The 26,726-nt window shown below is 39.6% G+C and overlaps 3 protein-coding genes across 3 annotated transcripts; all 3 read right to left on the reverse strand.

Moving 5' to 3' along the window:
• Window positions 1-155: 155 nt before the first annotated feature.
• Window positions 156-3,701, reverse strand: bbs5 (Bardet-Biedl syndrome 5). Its single transcript, XM_076103776.1, has 12 exons — window positions 3,565-3,701; window positions 3,362-3,444; window positions 3,207-3,272; window positions 2,981-3,030; window positions 2,545-2,672; window positions 2,319-2,454; window positions 1,924-2,019; window positions 1,372-1,434; window positions 1,131-1,265; window positions 786-869; window positions 538-561; window positions 156-448 (listed from the first exon to the last, which is right to left on the reverse strand). The coding sequence occupies exons 1-12, from the start codon at window positions 3,624-3,626 to the stop codon at window positions 347-349; spliced, it is 1,029 nt and encodes a 342-aa protein (XP_075959891.1). The 5' UTR covers window positions 3,627-3,701; the 3' UTR covers window positions 156-346.
• A 1,610-nt stretch (window positions 3,702-5,311) lies between these two features.
• On the reverse strand, window positions 5,312-23,931 carry col28a2a (collagen, type XXVIII, alpha 2a). The gene is given in 37 exon segments (XM_076111936.1): window positions 5,312-5,316; window positions 5,404-5,595; window positions 5,936-6,191; window positions 6,304-6,620; window positions 6,750-7,307; window positions 7,798-7,834; window positions 7,920-7,955; window positions 8,068-8,148; window positions 8,224-8,292; window positions 8,537-8,605; window positions 8,798-8,866; window positions 8,950-9,018; window positions 9,104-9,172; window positions 9,360-9,428; window positions 9,592-9,660; window positions 9,898-9,969; window positions 10,058-10,126; window positions 10,284-10,355; window positions 10,457-10,525; window positions 10,846-10,914; window positions 11,025-11,093; window positions 11,471-11,539; window positions 13,005-13,073; window positions 13,244-13,312; window positions 13,431-13,499; window positions 14,697-14,750; window positions 14,962-15,006; window positions 15,139-15,183; window positions 15,273-15,299; window positions 15,393-15,437; window positions 16,961-17,014; window positions 18,635-18,694; window positions 18,820-18,840; window positions 19,222-19,796; window positions 20,008-20,154; window positions 23,807-23,894; window positions 23,896-23,931. Coding segments are annotated over 37 exon segments (3,858 nt in total).
• Window positions 23,932-24,367: 436 nt separating this feature from the next.
• LOC142963079 (coiled-coil domain-containing protein 89) lies at window positions 24,368-26,208 on the reverse strand. Its single transcript, XM_076103788.1, has 7 exons — window positions 26,149-26,208; window positions 25,439-25,908; window positions 25,121-25,239; window positions 24,904-25,040; window positions 24,748-24,824; window positions 24,548-24,647; window positions 24,368-24,454 (listed from the first exon to the last, which is right to left on the reverse strand). Exons 1-7 carry the CDS (start codon window positions 26,206-26,208, stop codon window positions 24,368-24,370), a joined length of 1,050 nt encoding a protein of 349 aa, XP_075959903.1.
• Window positions 26,209-26,726: the final 518 nt, after the last annotated feature.

Consider the following 26,726-nt stretch of genomic DNA (forward strand, 5'->3'; position numbering starts at 1 on the left):
CAGTTAGTCCTCTTTTCAGATTTCTAAAATACTTTAGCACCTTGTGCAGTTATGTATTTAGCCAGAGATCATTGTGTTCTTTCCACATACAAATGAACTGTGTGAGAGATACAGTAAAAACCTACTGCATAAGGTACAAAAATGACTCTTCAATATCTATTTAAATGCATTTATTAACTTTAAGACTGCATTGTTTTTCACATTCTAGCCATTACGAGAAACTGTTATATAAAATATACTTACAATAAATATACCCTACATGTAATATTTGTTTTTTGATGAAAAAAATATCAATGCATAAACTGTACAACTTTTAACCTGATAAATAAATATGTTTCACATTATTTCAGCTCATGACTTCCCACAGTCCTTGAAGTGTGAAGCCGTCCTTCAGCTTCTCAACGGCGAGGCCCAGCTCCTCAGAGAAAACTGGCTCACGGTCTTGTTGCTTCGGAACATCAGTAAACAAATGAAAAGAGTTAAACACGACATACTATACAATTATAGCTGGTGATCAAACTAATTGAGAGACTTTACCTTATTTCCATCAGCAAAGTAAGCCTGTGGGCAAGCAACACACACAAGTCACACATTTAATAAAAGGAAAGCGGGACATGTTGTCTGTGATAAGAGGTAATTGTTGTCTGATGAGCACGTACACACATGAGCACTAGGCAACATAAATTCATGTTTGCTCATGAAGCTGAAGGGCATTAGCAGGCAGCTATTCTGAGGGTCTGAAAACTAAACCTTTGACTCCCAGAGGGGCGATGAGTGTAACTCACAGTGAAAGCGTCAGTCTGCTCGTCGGGCTCAATTTCCACGTCATCGAGAGGCTCTTCTACTGTCAGCTCTTCCAACGGCTGGGGCTGAAATCATTGTTAGGACAAACAGCGCTATGACAACACGATCAGCTGAACTGGTGACAAAGGAGCATGCAGAACAATTTACGGGAATGTTGATAGAACAAATCTGCTGTGAAAATGACACAGTAATTCAAAAACAGACATGTAGAGTATTCTAGTTGGTTTATTTCTAGCTTTAACAGCTTACCCTTTCTGACGCGCTTTAATGTTATACTGTTGAGGTGTTCAGGGTCATTGATTCTAATATTATGATCGGATGTTTACCTTTTCTTCCATTTCATAGTCCACTCCAAAGATGGGGTTGGCAGAGTACACCTTGTGCAATGAGTTGATTTCCTTAAGTGCGTCTTGAAGCTTATCCACAGGGTCGATCTTAAAGCCGAGCACATAGCCACCACTCTAGAAACCAAAGTATATTTGTTTATTACTCACACTTATATTATTACAAGTATTAAATCGTTACATTGTGATCAGTTTAGTTGACTGTGACTCAAACCATTTTTACCTGGCGTGAACTCTCTATCACCAAAGCCAAGCCAAACTTTGAGTCTCTTATCCTGATGGACCACTTGAGGGGAAAAGATAAAAGAAATGAAAATAAATACACAATCCAAAGAGAAACAACTCATGATCTTACAACAGAAACAAGAGAATTTGTTGAAGATCATGTGCAAGGGTACAGTGGTGTCTGCTTATGGCCGAAGTGGAACAAAACACATCTGTTGATACAAAAAGAGCTGCAGTGGCTCAGAGCTGCTGAGCTGAGTCACTAAACAAACTTATCATGCATTAACTACAACAGGATAGAAAATCACGGTTACTGAGGTGCTGATGAGCACATAATAGATGGTGTGTATGTTTGTTAGGACATTATGTAAACAGGGCTGGAACATAATCATTTCAGGGACAAGCCCAAGTTACCAATACTATTATTTACATTACAGTATCTGAGTTTCAAAACATTTTGATCCCTGAATTAGCAACAGGAGAAAAAGGAAAATCAAGTCAGGTGGAAAGTGAGGACTAGATGGGTGATATTATTTAGTTTATTACTTACGATCTGAAGGTAAGGAATGCTGACATTGAAGCTCTCGTTCATGTTAGCATGCCACACGATCCGAACATTGGTGATAAAGAAGGTTCCAAGGTTACCCTAAAAGAAAGAAAATGAACTCAGTTAGACATATTGCAAACAAATGATCTCCAGTTATCACAATGAATTTAAAGAGTACGCTTCCAGTATTAGTTTCAGACTCTTAATGTGGTTAAAATGACAATAGAAAGTATTCCAACTTAATACATTTGGGCTATGAAATGTAACATTTTAACGTTGTAGAGATTGTTTAGTGATAGTCTGAGTAATATGTGTGTACTCAAAAAAACTCTGACGGAAACTGGAAAATGCAAAATTGATGAAAAACATTTTGACAGACATGATTGAAGCAGCCGCACCTGATCACTGGATAAATTCCAAACTCCATTGATTTTATCACACACTTGCTCCCGGGGCAACAGTCTCAGCTGCTTATTTTGAATCAGAGCAGCTCGCAATTTCAGGTCCCTGTACATTTTAGATGTCTCATAGGCCCTGTACCAAAACAAAAACAAAAGTGTTTAGTGTGACATACATCTTATGTAGAATGTTATCAGAGGATTTTACCCATCAGCATTGTTTTACCTGTGGACAGCAATAACAGAAGTAAAGAGCCGTGGACTTCCTGGAACCACATTGGTGAAAATGAACTCAAATCTTGTGTTGTTGGACTTTGTCAAGATGTAGAGCGCTTCAGTTTGGCCTCTCAATTTCTAGAAAATAGCATTCAATTAATTAATTAGCATGCTTTTTTGCTAAGTTTTTCCATTTAATATTCACATTGCATACTTCAATGTCGAAACAATGTTGCTAAATAACTTTAACTCTAAATAAATTGATAAATAAAAACACACACGCAGACACAGAGTTTAAGGGCAACCTCGGTGCCTATAATATAAAAAGTATATGTGATGTGTATAAGGAAATACAAAACGATTATGGTCAAATACACTGGACTTGAACTAATAAGATAATATTAAAACAATTATTAGCCATATGTATAAAGAAACGGTTTACTTACTGAGTTAGCTGTCCTTGTTGTGATGTTAATGATGGAGTTGTAACCCACAGCTGGGAAAAAAAAGATTTACATTTAGTAAAGCATTCAACATTACTTGTAGTGCTCAATCATTTAAACACATGACACACATAATTGTATCTAATTCAAGAGAGGGAAGACATATTCAACTAGTGGAAACAGAGTCAAACTATAAATAAATACAATTGAACCCTAAAGGTGTACTCACACAGATTGACTCTTGGCAGGGCCAAAGAATGCCAAATGATTCTCAGGTTTGTTACCAACACTCGTCCTGTAAATATATCGGACATTATCACATATTAGTTGAGCAGCACACTCAAGGATGCACAGATCGTTTTAAACTCCAATATTCTTCACTACCTCGATCTCCGTTGTTTCCTTTCGTGTCTTCGATGGAGTCCAGACAGTCTATCAGTGCTTCTCCTGGACGGGTTTTCATCTGGCTGTGTACGGGATGGAATGACAGATTACTGTATCCGACGTTAACAATTGGCGTAACTGAGCTAACTAGCTAGCTAGTTTGCACAATGGTGAAATCATTATATTTGAGTGAAGTAACTTACTGTGCTGTTATGTCGAATCTAACGTCTCTGTCCTCCCAGAGAGCATCTAAAACAGACGCCATGACTGCAGGTAATAACCCCCTCGGCTTAGTTTACTAGCTAACTAGCGTTGGTTCGCTAGCTAGCTGCAGACTGGCTAATCCGAAGCCTCTCTAGCGTCATAATCACCGTGGCAACAGACGGAAAGCAAAGAGGACAATATTGTGGACCTGTTGCCAATCTCACAAATTGTGTCAACATGTTGTTTATACGGCCAGACGGTGGCCTATATTTAAAACACTAACTTGTACACTATGAACAAGCTTACAAATGACAAAATGTATCAATTACATTTATTTATTTCATATTACTATTCAATAGTCTTGTCAATAGGCTTTTTTCACAGCAGACATTGTTTTAATTACTAACATTAACAATGGCTCTGTGCTATTCAAGTGTATCAATAAGCCATACAATGTCACAGTTAGCCATCATACACAAAAGCTGATAAATATAATTCTGTTCTCATGAAATTATTTTTGTACACCTGTGTTTTCCCTACTGTGACATGTCAGAATGTCAGTGAAAAAGGTCAGCCAATTATGTCAGTTTCAGAGCCCCTGGGTGTTACAAAACAGATGGGCAAAAATGTTTATATAATAGAGACATGTTTGTTACCTTTAATAAGTTTAATATGGCCTTTGCTTTGTGAAAATGCCATTAGACTGGAGTGGAAAGTATTAAATCTAATGCTCCAATAAAGGCATGCTAGAAAGACCTAGCAATTAAGGTGCTAAAAACATATGGACAGAGAAAGATAAGACATACTTAATTTATATAGCACAATTCATGTGCAAGAGGGAAACTATATGCTTTACATTAAAAAGGAAATAAATTAGTTTTAAAGTTATATTTAGGTAATTTTCGTCATTCAATTCATTGATATGAGATGACGCTGATTATAATGGATAATAATAAAATTAAAAATGGTTATTTTCCTTAATAGACACACAAAAAAGGGCAAACCAACACAATTTTACATTTTATTATTAAAAAACATATAAAACATGTATTCAGATATACACACTGCGCAAATAGACAGACCTTTAATGGATGGATTGCAGAAAGCCTCAATCTTCATCATAAGATCGCAGTAGACCTCTGAAAGCAGTGCCCAGAGAGAATTCGCCCTCTATTACAGCTGCCAGTTATAGCCAAGACAAACACAATTGCAATAACAACAAACACAATCCACACAGAAATTCTCAGCATATTACTAAATTATTTCAACACAAGGTATGTTCATAGAGGTATAAGAATGATCCACAGGTTCATTTTAAATTGGAATAAAATACTAAATTATTTCAACACAAGGTATGTTCATAGAGGTATAAGAATGATCCACAGGTTCATTTTAAATTGGAATAAAATTTCTGAATTTGTTATTTGAAACCCAGGACAGGCAAACCCTGAATAAAGGATTTCTGCTGGTTTCACTGAGGTAACAAAGTCTGTTTTCTAGAAGTTAATCTCATTCATTTGGTTGAAACGGTAACATGTCAACAGTATTTCAGGATTTGATTCAGTTCGTCATGACTTTTTAGCACTGTTTTGCTCTTTTATCAAAAATGCATTTGTGTGAGGACAAAGGTTTTCAAAAAGTGCATAAAAATATTTTCTGAAACCGAGAGACATAATGCATCACATTAAAAAAACGAACAGCAGTTGTAGAGTATTAAAGTCCACTTTCTGATGGCCTCATCTCCTTTTATCCTGCTGGGGACAAGACAGTACAACCTTCAGACAATATGAACAAAAAGACAATGTGCACATTTGCTGTTAAAAATCGACAAAAGTTACCTGTTCTGAATAGAACGCAAGTCTTCTTGCATTCATCCTCTGTTTCGTAACGGTTGCCATTTCCACCACAGCCTCCATACCAAAACTGTGCACAGGAATTGGCCTGCTTGTCATAGTACCAGTGGATGTCATAGTTACGGCAGGTGCCTTGGTCCAAGTTAAGGTCACAGCGAGGATCAAGAACGCGGGACTCTGAAAAAGAAATGCTCTGTGAGATGCATGTATTTCAAAGAATGTTTATGCCCTCAATGAGAATAAGCCTTTTTCACAGCAGATATTTTGACGTATATGACGTATAGCAGGAAAAGCACAGGTGTTACTAATAACATTAATGATGGCTCTGTTCTATTGAAGTATCCCAGTGAGGCGTGACAATGAGTCAGCATGCACAACACCAGGACCCTGAAACCAAAGCAGCTAAATACAATTCAGCCTTCATAAATATTATGAATTCCACCTGTGCTTTTCCGACTCTTATACGTCAAAAGGACCTCTGTGAAAAGGGCCTGTTGAGCAGGAGTGCAGTACTTACTTTCAGACAGGACTGAGCTCACCACTGGCTGCAACCGATTAGAGTTTAAAGATGAAACTGAGTCCAGTGTTGACACAGATGTTGCAGATGAGGATATAGACGTCGAGGTAGATAAGATGGCCTCATTGGAGACGGAGCTTTCTCTCACAAGCGATAAAGATTTTGTTTTGTTAACTACAGGTACACTAGCTACAGTATTACCAACCCGCGCTTGGGCTCTTATGTCTAAATCTTCACCTTCATCATCTTCCACCACCTGGAGTAAGACAACATAAAATCTGTCACTGTTGTGATTCATTCTGCACCATCAATGAAGAAAATGACAAAAGTATACTTTAATTAAGACAATGCTAAATTAATTTTCAGACCTGAATTGGAAGAGGACCAGCACTGATGGGCAGTGTGAAAGTGTCTCCTCGCCCTCGGCTGTTGGTGCGTCTCTGATTTTGAATTTCCTCTTGGTAATTGTGACCATTTTCGGTTTCCCCATATCCATTATTTCCATAACCATAACCATTATTGCCATAGCCATTATATCCATTGGTTCTCTCTCCATTTCCATTGTTTCCATTAATACCATGCCCATGGCCATTGTTGCCATTCCAGTGTCCATTTGTAATACGATTGTAAATGAGGGCGCCATTTTCATCTTCACAGAATTGGCTGACGAGTTTAGACTCCAGTGCTGAAAAAAGACATTTTGAAATCAGTTAGGCACTAAACAACCGCTCAGCCTAAAGCATTTATCGCCATACATTTTAATGAACACACTACTGAAGGCATGATATTTACAGCATTTGACTGTGATTATCACCTGGTAGAGTATTGAAGTCATCAATAAGGTACATGTGTTCGCTGTCGGGGTCTGAGGCAATGAGGTTGAGTTCTTGCAGGAACTCAGACTGCGTAGGATCAGAAGAATTGACAATCCCCAGGGCGTACATCTCAATGTTTGCAGCGTGAGCTTCCCTCACAGCTATTTCAAGTTTGACAGGCTCTCGTTTGTCAGTTTGACCATCGGTGATGACGATGGCTACTTTCCTGACTCCAGGCCGAGCGCTGACGAAAGCCTCCTGAGTCGCCTTTCTGATGGCGGTGCCAGTGTAGGTGCCCTCACCCATGTACAGTATTTTTCTGATTGCCTGCTTAACGTCTTGTTTGCTCATGTAGCGAACCAAGTTGAACTCCAAATGGACATCCAGACTGTAGAGGACCAGTCCAATTCTGGTGGCGTTGCGTCCAACTGTGGTGCGGTCGACCAACCTGGTGACAAAGTCCTTGATGATTTCAAAGTTCTCTGGGCCGACACTCTCTGAACTGTCAATGACGAACACAAGCTCCATTGGCCTCTCTTTGCACTTGATGCCACATCCTGAGAAAAATAAAACACATTAGCAGCTCAAGATATTTTTCTCTGGAGTTGGTGGAGATCAAAACGGAGCCAAAAGGGAGTGAATATTAGACTTCTATTTGTCAGGTTGTCATAAACATGAATCCAAGTATATGCAAATGTTGCTCCAAGTCTGCTGGATGTGTACGTGGGCAACTATTTGCTAACATTTTGACAGTATAATTTTGATAAAGTTAGAATATGTGTGGACAGTTTTACCGAGTGCGCAGCAATTATTACTGCTATTTAAAAAATTATCCCGTCAGATTCTGAACCTAAACAACCACATTTGACAATTGAACTCCTTACTTTTTCATAATTTGGCTCTACATTCATGTCACTTGTCAGTTCATAGTACCTCTGCTAATAGATATATCAGATCTCTTTGCACATTTTACATTTCCACATGCGTTCCCTTTAGATACCAGCTACTTATTAATGTTCAAACCAATAAACTGACTTGAAGTCTTACCACAGATTTCTTTGATCAGCTTAATAATATCCTCTCTCTGAAAAATGTAAGAATATTTGTATTTGTACAATATCACTGTCATTTATTGAATGTTCAAACATTAGTTGAATTGATGAACTTACTGTGAGGCCTTGGTCTCCTTTTGCTCCTGACCTTCCCTGGGATTGGAGAAAAATTGAAAACAATATTACAGTTAGTTCCATTGAGACTTCACATTGTCAGTTTGATTATTCATTTCAGGAAGTGAGGAATAAGATCCATTTTTCTTACTGCTTCACCAGGGACTCCATGATCACCCATGTCACCTTTTATACCTTTCGTTCCCCTTTCACCCTGTGATCCACGATCACCCTGCAACAAGGCAATTGTAATAGATCAGACAGAGACCATCATATATCAATAAAACGTTATGAGTAAATCTCTTACCTTAGCTCCAGGAAATCCATCTCCTTGAGGCCCTCTAGGCCCAGTCATACCTTGAGATCCTGGCTCACCCTGAAATTAGATTTTAGATTTATTGAATCATACGGAAGCTTTCCACACTCTCGGTAGATCGTAAATTATTGTTATGTTTTGTCCTGCAGCTAGTTTGTTAGGCAGGTCCGTAACATGTCAGCACCAAATAAGTACATCATTGCTTCACTCACTTGCTGTGGAAAACTATGAATTACTCTTGATAATAAAGAGCTTGGTAAGTGCTTGAAAGACAGTGCTTATGTAAAACAGTGGTAACAGTTACCTTCGGGCCTTGAATACCTTCTCCTGAAGGTCCAGCTGGACCAACAGGTCCTGTCCTCCCAACAGTACCCTTAAAACAAATGTTTCAAAGTAATCAGACAACTTATTTATGAAAGAAACAACAACCTGCAACCTTGCACATAGTAAATAGGCATAGGGCAACTTCTAACCTCATATATTGTCAAATGTGTAGTTATTGGCTATTCCGATTTGAATATTGATTATAATTCGATTGAGCGGTTTGTGAGCTTATTTTTCTTACAGGTGGTCCTTGTAAGCCCTTTCCAGGTGGGCCGGGCAAACCTGTCAATCCCCTAAAGCCAACATCCCCCTGAAATAGACATTATCAAATGCACCATTAGTATACACACACATGCAAAAACACAACAAACCTAAAAACATGTAGACACAAACCTTGGGACCAGGAATTCCTACTCCTTCTGGACCCGACTCGCCTGGTAATCCTGGCGGGCCTAGAGGACCCTAAAATATATACAGAAATGAGTTCAGACCGTTCCAGCTTGAACAACATTAACTGGTTTTTGTGCAGAATGTTGATGATACGAACCACAGGGCCGGGGATGCCTTGGCCTTTTGGACCAACTGAACCTGTTGAACCCGAATGGCCACGATCGCCCTGTTTAAACAAAATGTAGTGATGAAGACCAACATTATGCTGATTAGAACAATAAAGACAACTTCGTTATAATTGTGTATATATTAAGAGAGAAAGAGAAACAGGAAAGGCCCGGGAGAGAGATGATGACATATAACAAAGAGCCCAGGCAAAGGAAAAGGAAAAAAGATGTCAGTGTTTACAGTACTTTTGGACCAGGTAATCCATGGCCTGTTTCTCCAACAGGACCAGGGGGACCAGCAGAGCCTACATCACCCTGGAGACAATAAAGTCACAGTGTTGATTTGTGGCAACAATTTTGAAACATTACATCACATTAGAGTCTATCTGGCAGCTCTTCTGGCTGCCTGCTGCCTGTCTACCTTGGTGCCAAGATCTGTGTTTGGAGACAGTTTGATGATGAGTTTTTTTAAATTTACCTTTGGACCTGATATGGACCGTCCTGGCTGTCCCGGCATGCCCTGCTGGCCTGATATCCCACGTTCACCCTGCAAGATGAGATTTGGCAAGAGACTTAAGATCCAATTCACATTTCTATGTAACAATACGTGTGCTGCAGAGAACTTGTTTTTTGGCTCTACTCAAAGGTTGGGTTGGTTGTGGCATATATCCCCTCCAGCAACGTATTCATCATAGAATAAATGGAGAGAGGCTGCTTATACTACTTCATCACAGACGATATCACACCACAATAAAATAGGCCTACTTGTTCCATTAACTCTTACCTTTGGTCCAGAGGGTCCTGAGATCCCAGGAGGCCCATGTAACCCACGGATGCCCCTCGAACCCTGGTCACCCTGGGAGGGATTACAGCACACATTACCTGATTAACATTTGTTGTTAAATAAATTCTGACAAACACACAGATATGTATCTAAATCATACCTTCTCTCCTTGAGTGCCAATTCCTTGTGCTCCCTCAGGACCTCTTAAACCAGGTAAACCAGCCTCCCCCTAAGAGAGGGAAGGTAGATGGGGCAGAAGCAGTCACTCAGCTGTGGCAAAAATCTATCTAATCTATGTTTTTATTGAAAACTCATGGACAAAGGAAAGGAAGGTAGAGGGGAAGTTTTCCAGAGAGTTGGCATAATGTACTTTGAATGTACTTTACCTTCTGCCCTGGAGCTCCATCCTCTCCTGGAAGACCAGGCAGGCCCCCCAAACCAGAGGCTCCAAGCTCCCCCTGTAACAGTAGAATGGTATTATTTGATATTCGATGGATTCGGTACACTAGCACTCAACATAGGCCGACTATATTGGCCATAAATAAAGTAACTTGTTTACCTTTGAACCAGGCTCACCAAAGCCTCTCTCTCCTGTGGCTCCCTGCTCTCCCGGTAAACCTTGGTCTCCCTAGAACAGAAAGAGCATGACAGCGTGGGTAATTATGAGAAAAATGGAACACACCTGCGAGTTTTGCACTTGCTTTGTATGTTGTTTGTCCAGTTCATTGTTCGGCTTTACATCTTATCTTTGATAATGTACAATGTATAAACCTTATGTCCTGTAAACAATAACAAACTGGATGTTATATCTTTATTATATTTTATCTGATTTTATATGACATCAGCAGTATAATAACTTTAGAAACCACCCTAAATACTTAAAAACATAACCTTGCATACATTTGATTTGCAGTAGCTACATCTCATACAGCAGTTGTTTTAACAAACCTTTGGTCCAGATAAACCTTCACCTGGATGTCCTCTGACTCCTGGCGGACCTCTTGGACCCTCGACTCCCTGAGCAGTAATAAAGATTAAAACGCTTTCCTTGCAGTGTGTTCTACTAATCTATGTCCTGATATGTCAGTGTGACATTGTGAAAATATAGATGAAGATATTTTGCTGACCTTCTCTCCCTGCATTCCTGCTCCAGCCAGTCCAGATGGCCCTGGAAAACCTGGAAGTCCCAAGCCACCCTGGAAGTGAAGCAACATAGTCAGTTTAATACAAAAGTAACATATGTGTGCATGCGTTACATATATAATGAATATCTAGTCCGTCATTAGTATACCTCCTTCTATTTTGAGGAAAAAGAGTTCAGATTATTCATAAATTACATGAATACTACAAAAATGATCCTTTCAAGTATAGCACAATCTTAAATCACAAATGTTGTATTCCAGTGTTCAACAGGTAGCGCTAACAGTCCAAGAAACACAAGAATCACCTAATACAGTCCAAGTGCTCCAAGATGCCATCTTGACATTTGTGCTGCCTCCCAAAGAGCCTTTGTTGTGTTAACTTGAGGGTTTGCAGTATTTTCTCTTTGTTAGATGATATATTTATAACCCACCCTTTCTCCTTTGATTCCTGCACCCTGCTGTCCCCTTGGCCCCCTCGGCCCAGTGAGCCCCCGTTCTCCCTGTGGAATAAAAACAGATTATTTCTGTCAGTTACATCGCTGCCACTTGCCTTTTGGGGCACAGCCAGGTCTGCATTGTTGTCAGCAAAGAGTGCGGAAAAAGAGCATGTTGGCTCCTGTCATCCGCTTGTGATTGATACAAAGTTATTGTACGCACAAAGCACGGAAGAGTTTTTTCTTCATGGCACTTCTTCACTGCCTTGACTTTTTTCCAGAGCCAGTGAATCATGAAGTGAAGTGGTTGCTTATCTTGCAACATACAAGTGTAATGAAATGCAGACATGCAGACCTGATCATGCCAACCTTATGTGTTTGCGTGTAGGTGTGTGTGGAGAAGAGAGGGTTTAGTCACCTCTCACAGAAACCCTCTGATCCCTTTTTTACAAGAGTTAAAAGTCAGCAGAAGAGTCAAATCTACAACAACTCGGTAGTCTGGTACAGGTATAACAGATGTGCTGTTGCTTGAGGACATTTCCAGTGTTCATTTTCCAACAAATAAAAGTGTACATAGTGTACGTACCCTTATTTTATATTGATGTCAGGTTGACATTGAATTCATAAGGTGGCTCTGAGAGTTCAAAGCTAACTGCAAATTAAGAAACATCACTGATTTGACGGCACATGCACAGCATTTAGAAAACATCAATTTGACAAGACATTTAGTTTTTATGGGACAATGAAAAGTAATGCACACGGCTGGTACATGCTTGTTGTTGCCATGTTTGTGGCTTATGAGTGGCTGTGCAAAACATTTTAGATTTTGTTTGGGCTTATTTTAACATTGAGATCTTATGATTCAGATAACATAATAATAAACACAAGGCTAACGCTTGTTAACAACAGATATCTCCAATAATATCAGAATTATTACATCACAATTTTAAAATAAAACAAAAAACAAAACCAAACACACTGACAGACGCCGACTCCAATAACATCACAAGCCACAAACCAATGCAACAAGCATGTTCCAGCTGTGTGCATCACTCTTTAGTGTCCCCTGGAAACATTCTCCATTACGTTGTGAGCTTCTTGCAGAGCTTTTTATAAATACGTATTTTTGTCAAATTTGTGGAAGATGTTTCTTCATTTGCGTCTGTTGTATCTGTTTGCATGTGTTTTCTTAATTAATCTGCAGTGTGTTGCGTTCTCAGGGCCATGAACAAAGGCTCATGCACTGTTAATAAATTCTTTGTAACAATTTAACATTCATCAATATCTTTCTAGGCATTCAGGCATTACTTCATCAACAAATGACACGTTGTTTTACAATTACTCTGTAACACTTATCATATTAAGGTGTTCAGACTTTTAATATACTTTTATTATTCCTTTGAAGAATATTCTCTGTCTCTTTATGTTCTACCCTATAGAGAAAGTTAGCAGAGCCTTGTGGTATGTTTACGTTTTCACCTAGACAATGTTACTGTTGATGAGTTCTCTGATTATAGACTCAAAATAATACCTTTGGTCCAGGAAACCCCTCACCATGGGGTCCTTTTCCCCCTTGAACACCTTGTGGTCCTTGAGGTCCCTGTAAACAAAGCCAGAGTGCACAATGTGTCACCCAAGCAGTGCTCAGGTCAAAGTACCTTTGTGCTTTGCTTTCTCAACAGATCCCATTTGCGACTGAAACAAATATGATCACACACACAAAAACATTGAACACTTTGGAATAGCACAGACTGTTTCTTCTGAACTTACAGGAAGGCCGGGTTCACCCACTCCATGGGGACCGGGAGGACCTAGTCGGCCCTGGAATCCCATGTCACCCTGCAGATTTATAAAGTAACTTAATTTAATAAAATAAACTTAAAGAATATCAGATATCAAACAAACAACAACAAAGTACAAGAAAGATATTCTGAGGATAATCCATAGCATCATATACTTTTGATCCAGGAAGTCCAACACCAGTTTCCCCCTGAATTCCTGAAGAGCCAGGTGGGCCACGTTCACCCTGTGATGACAAAATAACACTAAACATCAGTTTGGATTGGAGCTTAAATCATGTATCAATATAGCAAAAGGAAATGAGTCCTAAACCATTAGTTTAGTATATAATTTTACATTGCTTTTGTTTTTTTAGAATCTTTTGTTGCCTCTGTATTTAAACCTTTGATGTCGTTCATTTATTGTTTATTTAAACACTATGTTGCACCCCTGAAAAGCACTACCTAACTCCAAACTGAGTTTGATTGTATACACACATACTGTACATACATGCAGGTAACATGCTGCTGTAAATCCTTTGTGTAGTGGGCGAGATATTTGATCTCTTCTTGCAGGTCAGGACAAATAGAAGCTAAATTTAAGCTCCAGTGTCTCAAAGTTCAACAAAACCCGAAACGACAGTGTCTCAAATCAACAAAGAACTGCTGGAGGCTCTTTACTACATCAACGTTTGGATCGATTACACAATTAGCTTGGGCTTTAGATAACTTTATCAAAATGAAGGTGAAAACAAAAACGTAGAGCCTGACATAAAGAGCTGTAATGTAATTATTTTATCTTGTTTTAACAGAATATAATAGTTCATATGTACCATTTTACTACATTTCAATTTAATCTGAATGATTTGTTTAATGAGTTATCATTCATGTTATTCATGTCATGCTAATTTGATTGTGAGGACTGTGGAGGGAGAGGCACACTAAGGATTTCACATATTGTGTGTAGAGCCTTTTGAGAAATATATACACAAATGATGCAACATAGGGACCACCAAGAGTCCTGGTAATCTTTGCAGATGCTTCCTACATGTCTTCACATGGCGAGCCACCGAGCAAACATTGACTGTCCTTGTATGTTATTAACTGCAGGTCTTGTTGGAGATGTTAATAATGCTGTAGGCACTTCCTAGTCTGTATTTAGAAACAGGATACAAGGAGAACACTGAAGAACCCGGAGTGAAATATTTTGCTGAGAGCTCATCACTGTTCTGGTAAATAACAGTAATGATGGGGAAGATTTGGCAGATTGCCAAGTATTCACACAGGGATTTATTACTAGACAAACAGGCCTCTGTGCTGCACAGTAAAGACCACGGCGGTAAAGCTCCGACCTCTAGTTTGAACTAATCATAAAAGGAAATGTAAAGGTCACAGCAGATGTGCACGATGAGGCAAGTAAAAGTTGTTCAAAAAAGGGGGCTGACCTGCTTTCCCTGAAGGCCCTCGGGTCCAACGTCTCCCTGTGGTCCTGGTAACCCCTGGGCAGAAACATCAAACAATACAGACATAAATTAAGAAATGAATACTTAATAATACGCAGAATGGCATGCTATCACTTGAGTACAGATATCTAAAGTAAAAACATCTGTTCTCTCTTTTGTCTTTTTGTCCAATCAATGTAGTGTGTTAACTATTAGAGACAGTCATTATAAACGAATGCATTGCATATACTACTAAAATATTACTGACCTGCAGACCTCTAAGTCCTCTTGTTCCAATTGGACCCTCAGGACCCTGAAGCACACCACACAGGGAAGAGAAAGGCCATAGGATCATACACAGTATGTACAGCAAGTATGAATTATCAAACTGGATATATAATATATAATGTTCAGTATGTGTGTAGTGTCAACAGTGCAGTTGTACCTTGTCTCCTTTGATTCCTGGAGTGCCACACTCACCCCTCTCACCCTGTGTAGTAATTACAAGTATTGCATCGGCTTGCATAGTCTCCAACAAAATATTAAATGTTATCATTGTCATTAATCTAAATCACATACCATCTCTCCTTTGTAACCTGGTTTTCCCTTTTAAAAAAGTAATGAAATGATTTGTGTTATCAAACTACCGAGACAGTAATGAATATTTTTTAAATTTTGGTCATAAATAGTGACATTTACCTCAGCACCCTCACGCCCGGGTAGACCACTTAGTCCTGCATCACCCTGATGTGACAGAAAGTACACAGACTCATTATTACAGTGAATACGAGTTACAGCCACTGCAAAGTAAAGTACCTTAACACAGAATAAACTATAAATAAACAGTCTGATTTTGCAGGTATACACAGATTAAGTAGAGAAACAAAAATGAAAGACATGAAAAAATGAAACATCTTTCATACTGTAACATCAACATTAATAGACTGAAAACTTAACACATGTTATACAAATGTGTACAAGCCCTATAAGCCCCAAACATAAATGGATTTGAGACAAATAATAAGCTGGTGTTGAATAAATTAGCTTTTTATGATCATTCATAATTCAATAATCATATCCTTAAAGACTCAAAAAATGACAAAAGAAGGGGTGTGTTAGTAAACTATTAAATACTCTCGATGCAATAATGGCAAATGCTGGATCACTGTTAGATTAGAAGTATGGAGGTGGAACAGTAGCGAAGGTGCTCAGAAATGGGTTCCACAATATGCAGAATTTAAAAAACAAATGAAAGAATCTTAAAAACAATCCTACACTTGATTGGTAGCCGGTGAAGGAAGGCTAATACAGGCTGCCAAGGCTCACACATAAATTGTGTACAACAGCCAATATGCAAAGAAATAAAAGCATGTAAATATACATATCTGACATTTGTGCAGTATGTACACTTAACAGGGCCCAAAAGTGTTTGTTAAATCACTATCACTAAATCACTAGAAATCGGAACCTTACCAGATTATGTTTATCCAACCATTTCTAAAAGAATCTTATAAGGGTTGGACAACTATCGGCATTACCAGTTTTTAAGGGGAGGTACAGCGACATATTGTCAGAGTGACAGTTATAAGTGCCCAGTGTGAGCACATAGAGAGAATAAAAGAAGGCCTAAGATTTAACCTCAGGGTACTCCACCGCAGATGAGTGACGAGTAAAAAGAAAAGTTACTAGTGTCAACAGAAACTGTGCTGGGCAAGTAAAAGGCAGTCACAGATTATAATGAGTTCATTCCACATGAGCTTTTCACCTCATATTTCTTCATTAGTTTCTTCGTTCCATCCCAAAACTTGCCCACTGAACAGATCACTATCCTTTTGGACTACATTTTTTTATTAATTGGTAATGATACAGATGATGTTTTTTTTTATTCTCATGAACATCTGGAAAAGTTCTATGTGCAGTGAAGCAGGTCATGTTTTTAAAAGTAAAATCGAAATATTCAACTATAATACAAATTTACATATATGTTACAAATTACGAATATATAACGCTAAATGATAATCATATATAATAATTAACCTGTCCTAGTTTTCATATGAGTCTATTACTATTATGAACATACATTTTTTTAAAATTTTTAAGAAGAACTTAACAGACATTGGATGACCCAGTTCAGGAAGCCTGACAACTTTTTCCCAAATTTTAACATAGAATTTAGATGTGGAGAACTCGGGAAGTATTATATAACACCTGAAGGGGCTCAACAGCTAAGACATTAGTTGTCCACATGTCCATCAAAAAGCACACACCTTTAGCCCTTTAAGCCCCGGGGCTCCATCGTCTCCGGAGCGACCTTTTTTCCCCTGGAGAATGAAACAAAGTCAGGGTTAAGTTGATTAATTTCTTTCACGGACATTTTGCTCACCTCTTGGTGTCCACATTGGGAGTTTGCTCACATGGCATGTATATGTTGAAAACCTTTGTTCTAGGCTACAACAGAGGATGTATCTATTTTAGAAGGCTTGAACTCTGTGGTGTGAATAGGAAACTCATGATTTTGTTCTATCAAAGAATTCAAGAGCATGTAATTCGATATGGCATACAAGTATGGATGGTAACCTGTCAGCACAAAAGTCTAAGCTTGCACGTCTCTCAAACGGCCATTAAGACCATCGGGGAAAAAGAACATCCCTCTCTTCAGTCTTTATGAACAATCTGTGCTCAGGGTGGCACAGAAGGTACTGAATGACCCAACATACATTCCAAAACCCTGAAGTCGTGTTGTTGCCTTCAGGCCAAAATACAATGATTTTATTTGGGCACTAAGATATTGCGATTTGATTACTTTTAATTTTGTTTGACACCTGGTTTTATCAATTGAAGCTGTTGTCTTTTATCATTTTAAAGATTTACAGTTCTATGATGTCCCACTCGTGTGTGTAGTGTGATGCAACAATTTCCCTGTGCAACAAAAACGTATATATTATCTTATCTTAAATAGTCACTAAAGTTGCCTGAATACCCTGAAAATAAAGGTCATCTTGACCATGTCAATGCAAAGTAAACATATTTTGTTGATCTTTGGGCTGATGTCTGAATGTGTGTTGTATGTGCTCATGGATGTGAGGGCTGTATGACAGTTGAAGCGATAGGTGGGCATGAGGTGTCTTGTCCACAAGGCCAGGGGTCATTGTCTTGAGCTGCACCTGGACAGCGTGTGTCAATTGCTATCCACCAGAAATCACTAGTTTGTGCCCATTAAAGTAATGAGAGCAATTATGAGAGCCTCTTTTTGTGTAAGAATTTGAAGAATCTCTCTGAGGAGAAAGCACCTGGTTAACAGCCATGCAGCTGTCTGTCAGCATCATGATTATCTCACCGGGTTGCTGGAAAGATTGACACTACCTTCGCTCATTGCTAGAGTGAGTGGGTGTCTAGAACGGATGGGATGATCTTCTTCTAGTGTCACACAGAAATGATGTGTAATATCTGGTGTTTCACACTGCAGTCCTTCTATCACAGTGTTTCTGTCTGTGGCAGTATGAGTAGTAGTATGGGAGATTTATGGTGGACAAAGGTCCACTTTTATAGGGAGTGGAGTTTTAAAAGCGGTGCCTCTTGTTTCCATGGGGGACATCTTAATATTTGGCTGAGACAGGGCACAGCAAACATATTTCCGTGGGAATAGCAGACCACAGTCTGTGATCTCCTTTGCCTGTTGCCAGAGATTTGCTTTTAGAATGTGGGGCAGGACCACCTATCCACTACTTGTGCGAATGCCTACAAGCTATACTGAGGAGAAATAAGCATGCAATTATCCTGATTGTTCAAAACTGCACAATTACCTTTCCTAAACTATCAGGATCATGTTAAATTTCTCTGCACGAGATTTCAGGAATCCTTTCTTCTGACTTGTGACACTTCAAAGGCAACTGCTCTTTGCTTGTGGAATATTTTTGAAAAGTTTGAAGCTAAATACTCACCGCAGGCCCGTTTGGTCCCCTCTCTCCTCTCTCACAAGCACATCTCTGAGCCAGAGGGCACTGCAGATAAAGAGACACATTTGCTAATCCGTTATGAATGTAATTATTCACACTCTAGCCTAATTACACATTTTATTACATTTCAAAAGATTCCCTATGAGCTGTCTAATTGTAGTAATACTTACTCCTTCATTCGTAATGCCAGTCTGCAAAGAAAACAACATTTGAATTAAAGCAATACACTTGAAACTTGACAGAAGAAAGACAAATAACGTTCCTGAAAATGTCAAGGTATAGCCAGTAACAGAGTAATAATGCAAGTCACGTGATACATTCTGGGAATCTTAGGGGATGTGCTCATGCAGATGTCAAACAGTATTTTTCTAAAGCTGTGTAAAAAGCTTACAATCCAGAGCTGTCAAAGACATTCTTTCCTTTGTTTCTCCAGAGCATTTTCATCATTCCATCTCTATACGAATACCTGAACAAGCATGTCCGTGTGTCAACTCTGAATAGATCCCTAGTCAAAGCAAATAGATCGCTTTTCTTCTCAGTGGTGCCTGCTGAAAGAAAGGTATTATACTCACAATCTCAGTGACGATTTTTTCAACAATGTCTTCGTCCTGTAAATTATGGAGGAAGTGGGAAGCTGGGGAGCTGGCGATTACACGAAGCTGGGCTAAATTGGCTGGGTCGTTGGCTGCCCGAGTGATGCCCAAAGTGAAGAATTTGATGCCCTGGTTCTTGGCATCAGCGACAGCAGAGAAAAGGTCAGGGTTCCTCGGGTGGGAAATACCATCTGTAAGCAGCAGGGCTACTTTGATGCTGCTGGGGCTGGATTCCTCCAGGTAGATCTTGGTCATGTTGGTGATGGCGTAGGTGGTGTAGGTGCCGTGCCCGATGTAGATGATGGGAGCGATGAGGGCCTTAAAGTTTTCTGTGCCCTTCCAGTCTCTGAAGGTTTGCTCTGTGATAACGTGACTGCTGTACTGCAGCAGAGCCACCTTTAAGCTCAAGCTCCGGCCGGTCTGCAGCTGTACCCCTTGGAGTCTGTCCACCATGTTCATAGTGAACTGCTTTTCCTGCTCATGGTTGTCCTTGGCGCTCTCAGAGCTGTCCAACAGGAAGGTTAGCTCCAAGCTACAGTCCTCATCTAGGATGGCTGTGTGCACACAGAACAGGATGAAGGTGTTTAGGTGCTTTGATTAAGTGACATACATTTTGATTTAATTTCAGGTGAAAACTGCAGATTAGTACAATCTAAGTCAGATATGAACATAATACTGTAGCAACATGATGTTGGATTTCCTGCATCAAAAAGACAATCGATTGAAATCAATTTGTTTTTATTCATGTTACATATAGTGTCTTACCTTGTCCGTCATCAAGATTTGCAGCCAGTTGTTTGGGCCTGGATTTCTTGCTAATTTTCCTTATTTCGTAAGAGTCTTGGGCCCAGACGCTGGTCAGTGCTGTGACCAGCAGCACCAATGTAGAGGAGAGGAACATCCTTGTCCCAACTATGGTGAAAAGTAGCAACAACAAATCAAAATCAATCAATTTCACTGTCCATAAAAGTTGTTTCTGCAAAAAAATCAGAGTGAAAAAGTTTGTGCATCCATATATTTAACTGCTAAGTTAAATGTAAACAGTAAAACAGTTGATTGATGTTGAAAGTCAAACTATAAAATACTCAATTGTTGTAAATGTGGGGTACATCAACTCATAGTCCAACCTCTTTTGGAAATAGTATTTCAGTGTCCTATTTCAAGCGCAGCCCAAAATGCAGACTTGAAGAAGGTAGCTGGAACAGCTGGACCGCAGCGCACAGTGAGCTCCACTTAGCTCATTGATCATTGAACAGCAGCAGCAGTGTCAGTCATCCTGTAGAGCAGAGAGTGAGAGACCCTGAGACACTCACTCCTCCTTTATAAGAAGCCACCGACAGACCAGATCCCACTGAGCCTTGCCAGGATTCCCGCTCTGCCCTCAGGGCAGGGGAGCTGAGATCTGTTTGCAGCAGTGAAGCAACATTGTGAGTTTGCTGAAATGTTTAGTCTCTGCAAGTACAATCAACTGTAGATGTATTAGTCTACGAGGGGTTAGCTAATTCTTTCACACCACAGAATTATAGTTATGATATTGTGTATTTGTCATGTTGAAAAGTTACGGAAGCGTTTTACCTGTTTAACCTTACTTTAAATCTGATCAACACATTTAAATAGATTTAATTGGATAATATTGGTGTAAAAGAGTTTATTTAATTTATTTATTGTACCTTTATTTAACCAGATAAGTCAATGACGACCTGGCCAAAAAAGGCAGCAACATCTTGTAAATATCTTGTAAACAAGCTTAGTACTAGTGTTTGATGTCAATTCAAACCAGATTGCCTTTTTAGTTTACAGGGTATGACTTTTCTTTTCTTATTATAATCTACCCAAGATCTTCATCGTTGGGCAAAAAAAAGAAACTTTAATGGAATCTTAACTAAAGAGGTAAAAATGACACACCAGAGTGGTTTACATATTGTACTACCTAAAAGAAATTGGGATTTAAACTACAATTCATTTACAAATAGCACTTAAACAAAATTGCAACAATATATTGCGGTTAAAAGCGTTTTTTAAGAGGGGATATAAAAAGTGCCAGCAAAAATTCCAAAGGTATGGGGGGGGGGGGGGGGGGGGTTAAAGTTTAAAGGACCAAATGGCAAAGGCCTGGTCACCTTTGGACTGCGCCATGGACTTTAAATGACCAAAACCGCCTGAGGAAAAAGGGTTAAACGGGTGATTTTTAATTCTAAAATCACCAAGCAGTAACAACCAGAGCAGAACAATGTTTGAATTAAATCCTGTTGTTTTAATTGAAAAACAGTCAATCACAGTATCAATAGAAACCTCAACTAACTTTAACGCACTATTTACCTTTTTTTTGTCTATATTGTGATGTGTTTCTTTGAATTATTCTTTTGTGAAAAGGGAGTTGCAACCCGTAGGCGAGTGACATGCAATATATCTTTGCTCGGTGGTATTTCACCTTCCAGACCCTAAAAGATGACCATCTGACCATTTGTTATGGAGCTGACCTTTCAGTGGTGTGGTTTGAATGGGGCCGATCCTATGCAGACTGGCTGAGGATTCATGGCTGCATGCTGCGCTTGAGGTGAAGAGGCTTTGTATTGCAAAAGCTCCAGGCAAGAAGTAATTAGAGGAGACTCTCTGACACAAAAGGAATGTTGCACTGAATGATGGGTTGGCAAAATCCACCCTGTCACTTTGCTCTATATGATGAATGACATCCATTCATAGTGTTCCTATATAGTGCAACAACATTTGTAAATTGTGAAGATTATTGTGAATATAGGTTCTCTTTCATGAGCGTCTATCACTGACTGAATGCTTTTGTTTATGTTCCCCATTCTGCTTGTGATACTGGTAATTACAGAAGCTTAGAGCGGTGTGTAAATTGAACATTTTAAACCTGTCTTTTTCAATAAAACTGACTTCTTAAGTCAATATTTTCTAAGCAAATTCATGATAATGTAAATCTTCCTTAAATAAATGAACACTAATTCTGAATCATAATGTAGCACGAGGGCAACAACAGAAAGATAGCTTGTGGGGATCCTTCTAGGTGGGTTTGTGCTGCCCTCTTTCTGTAAATGAGGTTATTAGAAAACGACGCACCGTGCATGCTCAGACAGCCCGTTTGGTTGAGCGGCGGTGTACAATCCATAGGTACATTCCACTTCAGCCATCTTAACCATGTTGGGTGCTGTGGGACGGTGCCGCAGCGAGCCTCTTTACCATAAAATGTCTTCATTCATGTGCGATCAGTCGGTATTTGTATTTAATTGCAGCAGCTCTTTGGACATATTGTTACTTCAATCAGACGTTGTAGGATCCAGTCAACGACCTTCCACGTAACTTAATAAAAGTCAATGTCTCACACATTGCCTGTTTGAACTTTTCAGCCTTTCTGGCAACAAAACATGGGCAATGCTATACCGAAGCACCAAAACGTGGAACTGTATTATACGTTTTGTTTAGTTGCTTTGTAGATTTAAGATGATTCAAAAATATATAAAATAATGTGAGTTGTCTAGTTTTGGAGATATCCGCCATTGAGATGTTTGCTTTAGTTCCTCCTTGAAACTACTCACAAGGTCTATGGATTATTTTGAGTAACAGGGTCATGATTCCTGGAAAGAGACATTGCTGTAGAGTTATTCAAATGTATTCTTTTTGGCACTTTGAGCACCACAAGTTATAGTCCCATTATATTGGAGAGAAGGGCAGACATCTCTTCAGCCGATATCACCAAAGCTAACTCACACCACAACTATCTAGATTGATAAATGGCACTACAGGTAAGTGGAAATGTGTGTATTTTTGATTTTGGGGTCCCTTTAAAGCTTGTTTAGTCTCTGTAACATTTGAGTTGCTGGTGTCATATGTAAAGTCACGTATAATATGTTGGCATTATTTGTCATTTTCTTTTTTTTCTGTCATTGTGCTTTTAGGTATAGGGGTTACACTGCACCAGCTGCTCAGGCAGCACCGGCAACAGCCGGATAGTGGCTGTGATTGGTGCTGTGGTGGATGTCCAGTTTGATGAGGGCAGGCTGGTGCTGGAGGTGGCACAGCATCTGGGTGAGTGTGGCCAATGGGTACTGGGGCAGTGTTTGAATGTCTGTTATGAAATTTAAAGGGTTTCTCCTCATGGCCTTCTTCTTCAGGTGAAAACACAGCTGGGCCGATCGCCATGGATGGCACAGAGGGTCTGGTCCGCGGTCAAAAGGTTCTGGACACCGGAGTCCCCCATCAGGATCCCTGTGGGCCCTGAGACCTTGGGCAGGGTCATGAATGTCATTAGAGAACCCATTGATGAGAGGCGTCTGTAAGTGTTGAGATGATCATGATGCTGGAGTTATTCTATATTTCTCTTGTTGTCAACAGAGTTGCTGAAACACTATTTAGCTCTCCTTACTCCGGAGACTTCAGCACAGACTTCGGTTTATCAGTTTTGATGGATTCATGTAGATCTCTCGCTCAGTGTAAACTCATGCTAAACTCTCCGGGTGATTTTTGTCTTCATGTTCTCAGGTAGCCCTGGTGTACGGTCAAATGAATGAGCCCCTATAGGTGCCCGTGCCAGAGTCGCTCTTACCGGTTTGACTGTTGTCGAATACTTCCGTGATCAGGAGGGACAGGACGTACTTCTCTTTATTGACAACATCTTTAGGTTCACCCAAGCCCGGATCAGAGGTATGCAATGCCAAATATATGTTTCATTACTTGCGGATGTCTTTTTCCTGATAATTCATGCAAACCATTTCTGAATGAGATAAAGTAAATGGATATTTGATGGTAATGGTTATTCTTTTTACTCTTCAAGGTGAATATGATGCCCTGCCAGAGCAAGCTTTCTACATGGTGGGTCCCATTGAAGAAGAAATCCAAAAGGCTGAGAAACAGGCAGAGGAGCATTCTTAAGTGACGCGTCTGTAAGGATTTATGAGATAAACATTTGTACAGTGTCAAGTATGTTATGTTGTGGTTCCATTTATTTGGAAAGGTGAAGACAAGATTAAAAATAACATTGTAATATATATTTTTGTTGCAGTTTTTCTTTATTTTCATCGTTGGCACTGAGCAAACGCTGGAGGTGAAAGTATTTTTTTTTAATGAAAACATTGGTGAGAAAACAACACTTCCATAATGCTAAAGTTTAGCCCATCATGTGGCGAAGCTTCTTATTTAACTCTCTTTCTCGTAGAAGAAGGTTGGTGCTGTGATCTTTGAGGGCTTCAAAATCCTGTAAAAATAATGGCAGATATGTTAAGCATGTTCTCAGCCCTTCATGGGCCACCGACGATCACACATTCCAACGTTGCAGATTTCAACAAACCTCTTTCAGCTTTCTGTATTTTGACTTGGATTCATCCAGAGCAGACTGGACCAACTTCAGTTTAACTTCTGCATTAACAGCTTCTGCTTCCTGTTCAAACCTGAGGTAAGGCCAGGGACATAAAGGCAGGGACAAATACTTATTATCCGCAAGGATTTTTTTTTTTTAAAGCAGGAGTGTGTTGTTGAGGCACAACTTACCTGTCCTCTGCCTCGGCACGGGCTTTTTTCTCTTGTTTCCATTTGGTCTCCAGTTGCTGAATTTCCTCTTGTTTCTCCTGTATTTGAGAGCAACAGTTGGCTCATCTGTGCAGAGCTTTGATTTCAGTGAGGACAACAAATACTCTTTTCAATCACCTGTATTACTTTCCCTCTCTCCATAGACAGATGCAGTAATTTGTCCCTCTCTTTGGCGAGGCTTGTTATGCTTTCGCTCAAGTTGATTTTCTTCAAAGCATGCTCTTCTTCCGCCTGTTGTAGCTTCGTCTTGAGGTCTGATTGTGGAGAGAAGGCCACAAGTTTACAAGTGCGTGTACTTTGTTGCATTTCATAGAATGATACGTTGACTACCCACCGTTGCACATCTCTACAGCCTCTCTTTGTTGTTGCCGAGCATCTGCGTCTTTGGCTTCTTTGGCTTGATGCTGAGTTGTTTGTTCCAGGAGTTTTGACTGGCATCCGGATAATTTCTCTCTTAATGATGGATGTAAAATACAGAAAAGGTATTCAATTTCGAATAAAACTGAAAAAACAGCTCATGCTCACATTTTGAAAAGCTGAAACCAGGGAATGTTGGCAGTTTTACTGGATAAATGAGATTAAAAGATGATCAAAATTGCCGTTGATTCATTTTCTGTGAATCGACCACTGAGTGACTCGTTTTTCTTCTCACCGATATTCCTTTTCCTTATTTGTGTATTTCTCCGTCAGCTGTTTGATTTCTTGCTTCAGTTTTTGAACAAACACTTCTTTATCGTGTAATTTCTGGGAGAAAAGTGTTTCATTCTCGGACTGCAGCTGTTTGTTTTCCAGCTTTAACTGGGCGTTCTGCTTTTTGTAGTCATCCATGAATACAATGATCGCTTGGTTGTTGGCCGCTAAATCCATAAACCTCTTCTCTAACAGATTTGCTTTCTTTCTTTCCCCGTCCAGTTCCTTCTGGCAGTCTGTTCCTCGGCCCTCCAGGTCTGCATTGAGTTGCTGTAGGGCTTGACATCTAAGAAGCTCCTGATCTGCTCTCTGCTTCAACATGCAAATTAGAATTGACTGTTCATCTAGTCTGGATCGCAGCATCCCTGTCGCCGTTGCATCCTCCGTAGAAAGGCTGCCAAGTTGCAGGGACTTCCGAATACTGTCCATAAGCTGAGAACAAGGGAGAAAAGCAATATGTGAAAACAGTTAAGACGATACATCTCAGAGAATTGAGATCAAGATATGAACTGAAGGAGACATTTTACACTCAAAGAAAAACTATGTAATGATGACACTGTACCTGCAATTTATTGTTACTTATGTGACACGCACGCCAAAACACCTACAATAAGCTAATGTATAAATATGTACAGATTGTATGTACAGTTGTCATCGATAACTTTTACACACCTCCGTCGTGTTGCCCTCCATCTTGGTGAAGTTTTCTACATTCCTCTGTGGAGTTGCCATAACGAGTAAACTTACAAATGGAGGGAGAGCTTCCTCCCGTTTTTTTTTTTATGTTGACAACTTATTTTTCTGCTCAAGGATTCGGTTCCCACATTTCTCCACAAGTTTCCGTTGCTCGGTTGCCAATGGCAGCATCGTGATTCAGTAACGGCGGCAGGTGTAACGCACGTGCCCATGCTCGGCCGCACGATGGAGGTGTTGGGCTTCTGATTAGTGTGGGACCATCTGGGGTAATAAAGCATGGCGGAATTAATGAACTAACGTTAGTTTTCTCGTGTTGCTTGAATCCTGTTTCACGTTGGCACATTTTTTTTGTCATCTAACGTTGGTTAATTTACTGGCAGTTGACTTTTTGTCAATTAAAACGAATTCTTAATTAAAACGGTTCTTAATTAAAAACGAATTGTTTTATTCACAAAATCGATTGGGAACTATTCCTACGGGGCCAATAATGCGCCCAGCGTACCTGTTATTGATGAACATTTCTGGAACTTTCATCTATTTATTATGCATACATT

This window comes from Anarhichas minor, unplaced genomic scaffold, assembly GCF_050575085.1.
Source record: "Anarhichas minor isolate MPS153535 unplaced genomic scaffold, ASM5057508v1 ptg000004l, whole genome shotgun sequence".
In the NCBI taxonomy this organism is placed as follows: domain Eukaryota; kingdom Metazoa; phylum Chordata; class Actinopteri; order Perciformes; family Anarhichadidae; genus Anarhichas; species Anarhichas minor.

Excerpts from the sequence above, each read along its gene's own strand:
- bbs5 (XM_076103776.1), bottom strand. The coding sequence starts at position 3,626 with ATGGCGTCTGTTTTAGATGCTCTCTGGGAGGACAGAGACGTTAGATTC. Across the intron at positions 3,445-3,564 it reads AGATTCGACATAACAGCACA|CCAGATGAAAACCCGTCCAG; the intron begins GTAAGTTACTTC and ends TCCCGTACACAG. Across the intron at positions 2,455-2,544 it reads TCTGTTATTGCTGTCCACAG|GGCCTATGAGACATCTAAAA; the intron begins GTAAAACAATGC and ends GTTTTGGTACAG.
- LOC142963079 (XM_076103788.1), bottom strand. The coding sequence starts at position 26,208 with ATGGCAACTCCACAGAGGAATGTAGAAAACTTCACCAAGATGGAGGGC. Across the intron at positions 24,825-24,903 it reads AGAGAGGGAAAGTAATACAG|GAGAAACAAGAGGAAATTCA; the intron begins GTGATTGAAAAG and ends TCTCAAATACAG. Across the intron at positions 24,455-24,547 it reads AATACAGAAAGCTGAAAGAG|GATTTTGAAGCCCTCAAAGA; the intron begins GTTTGTTGAAAT and ends TTATTTTTACAG.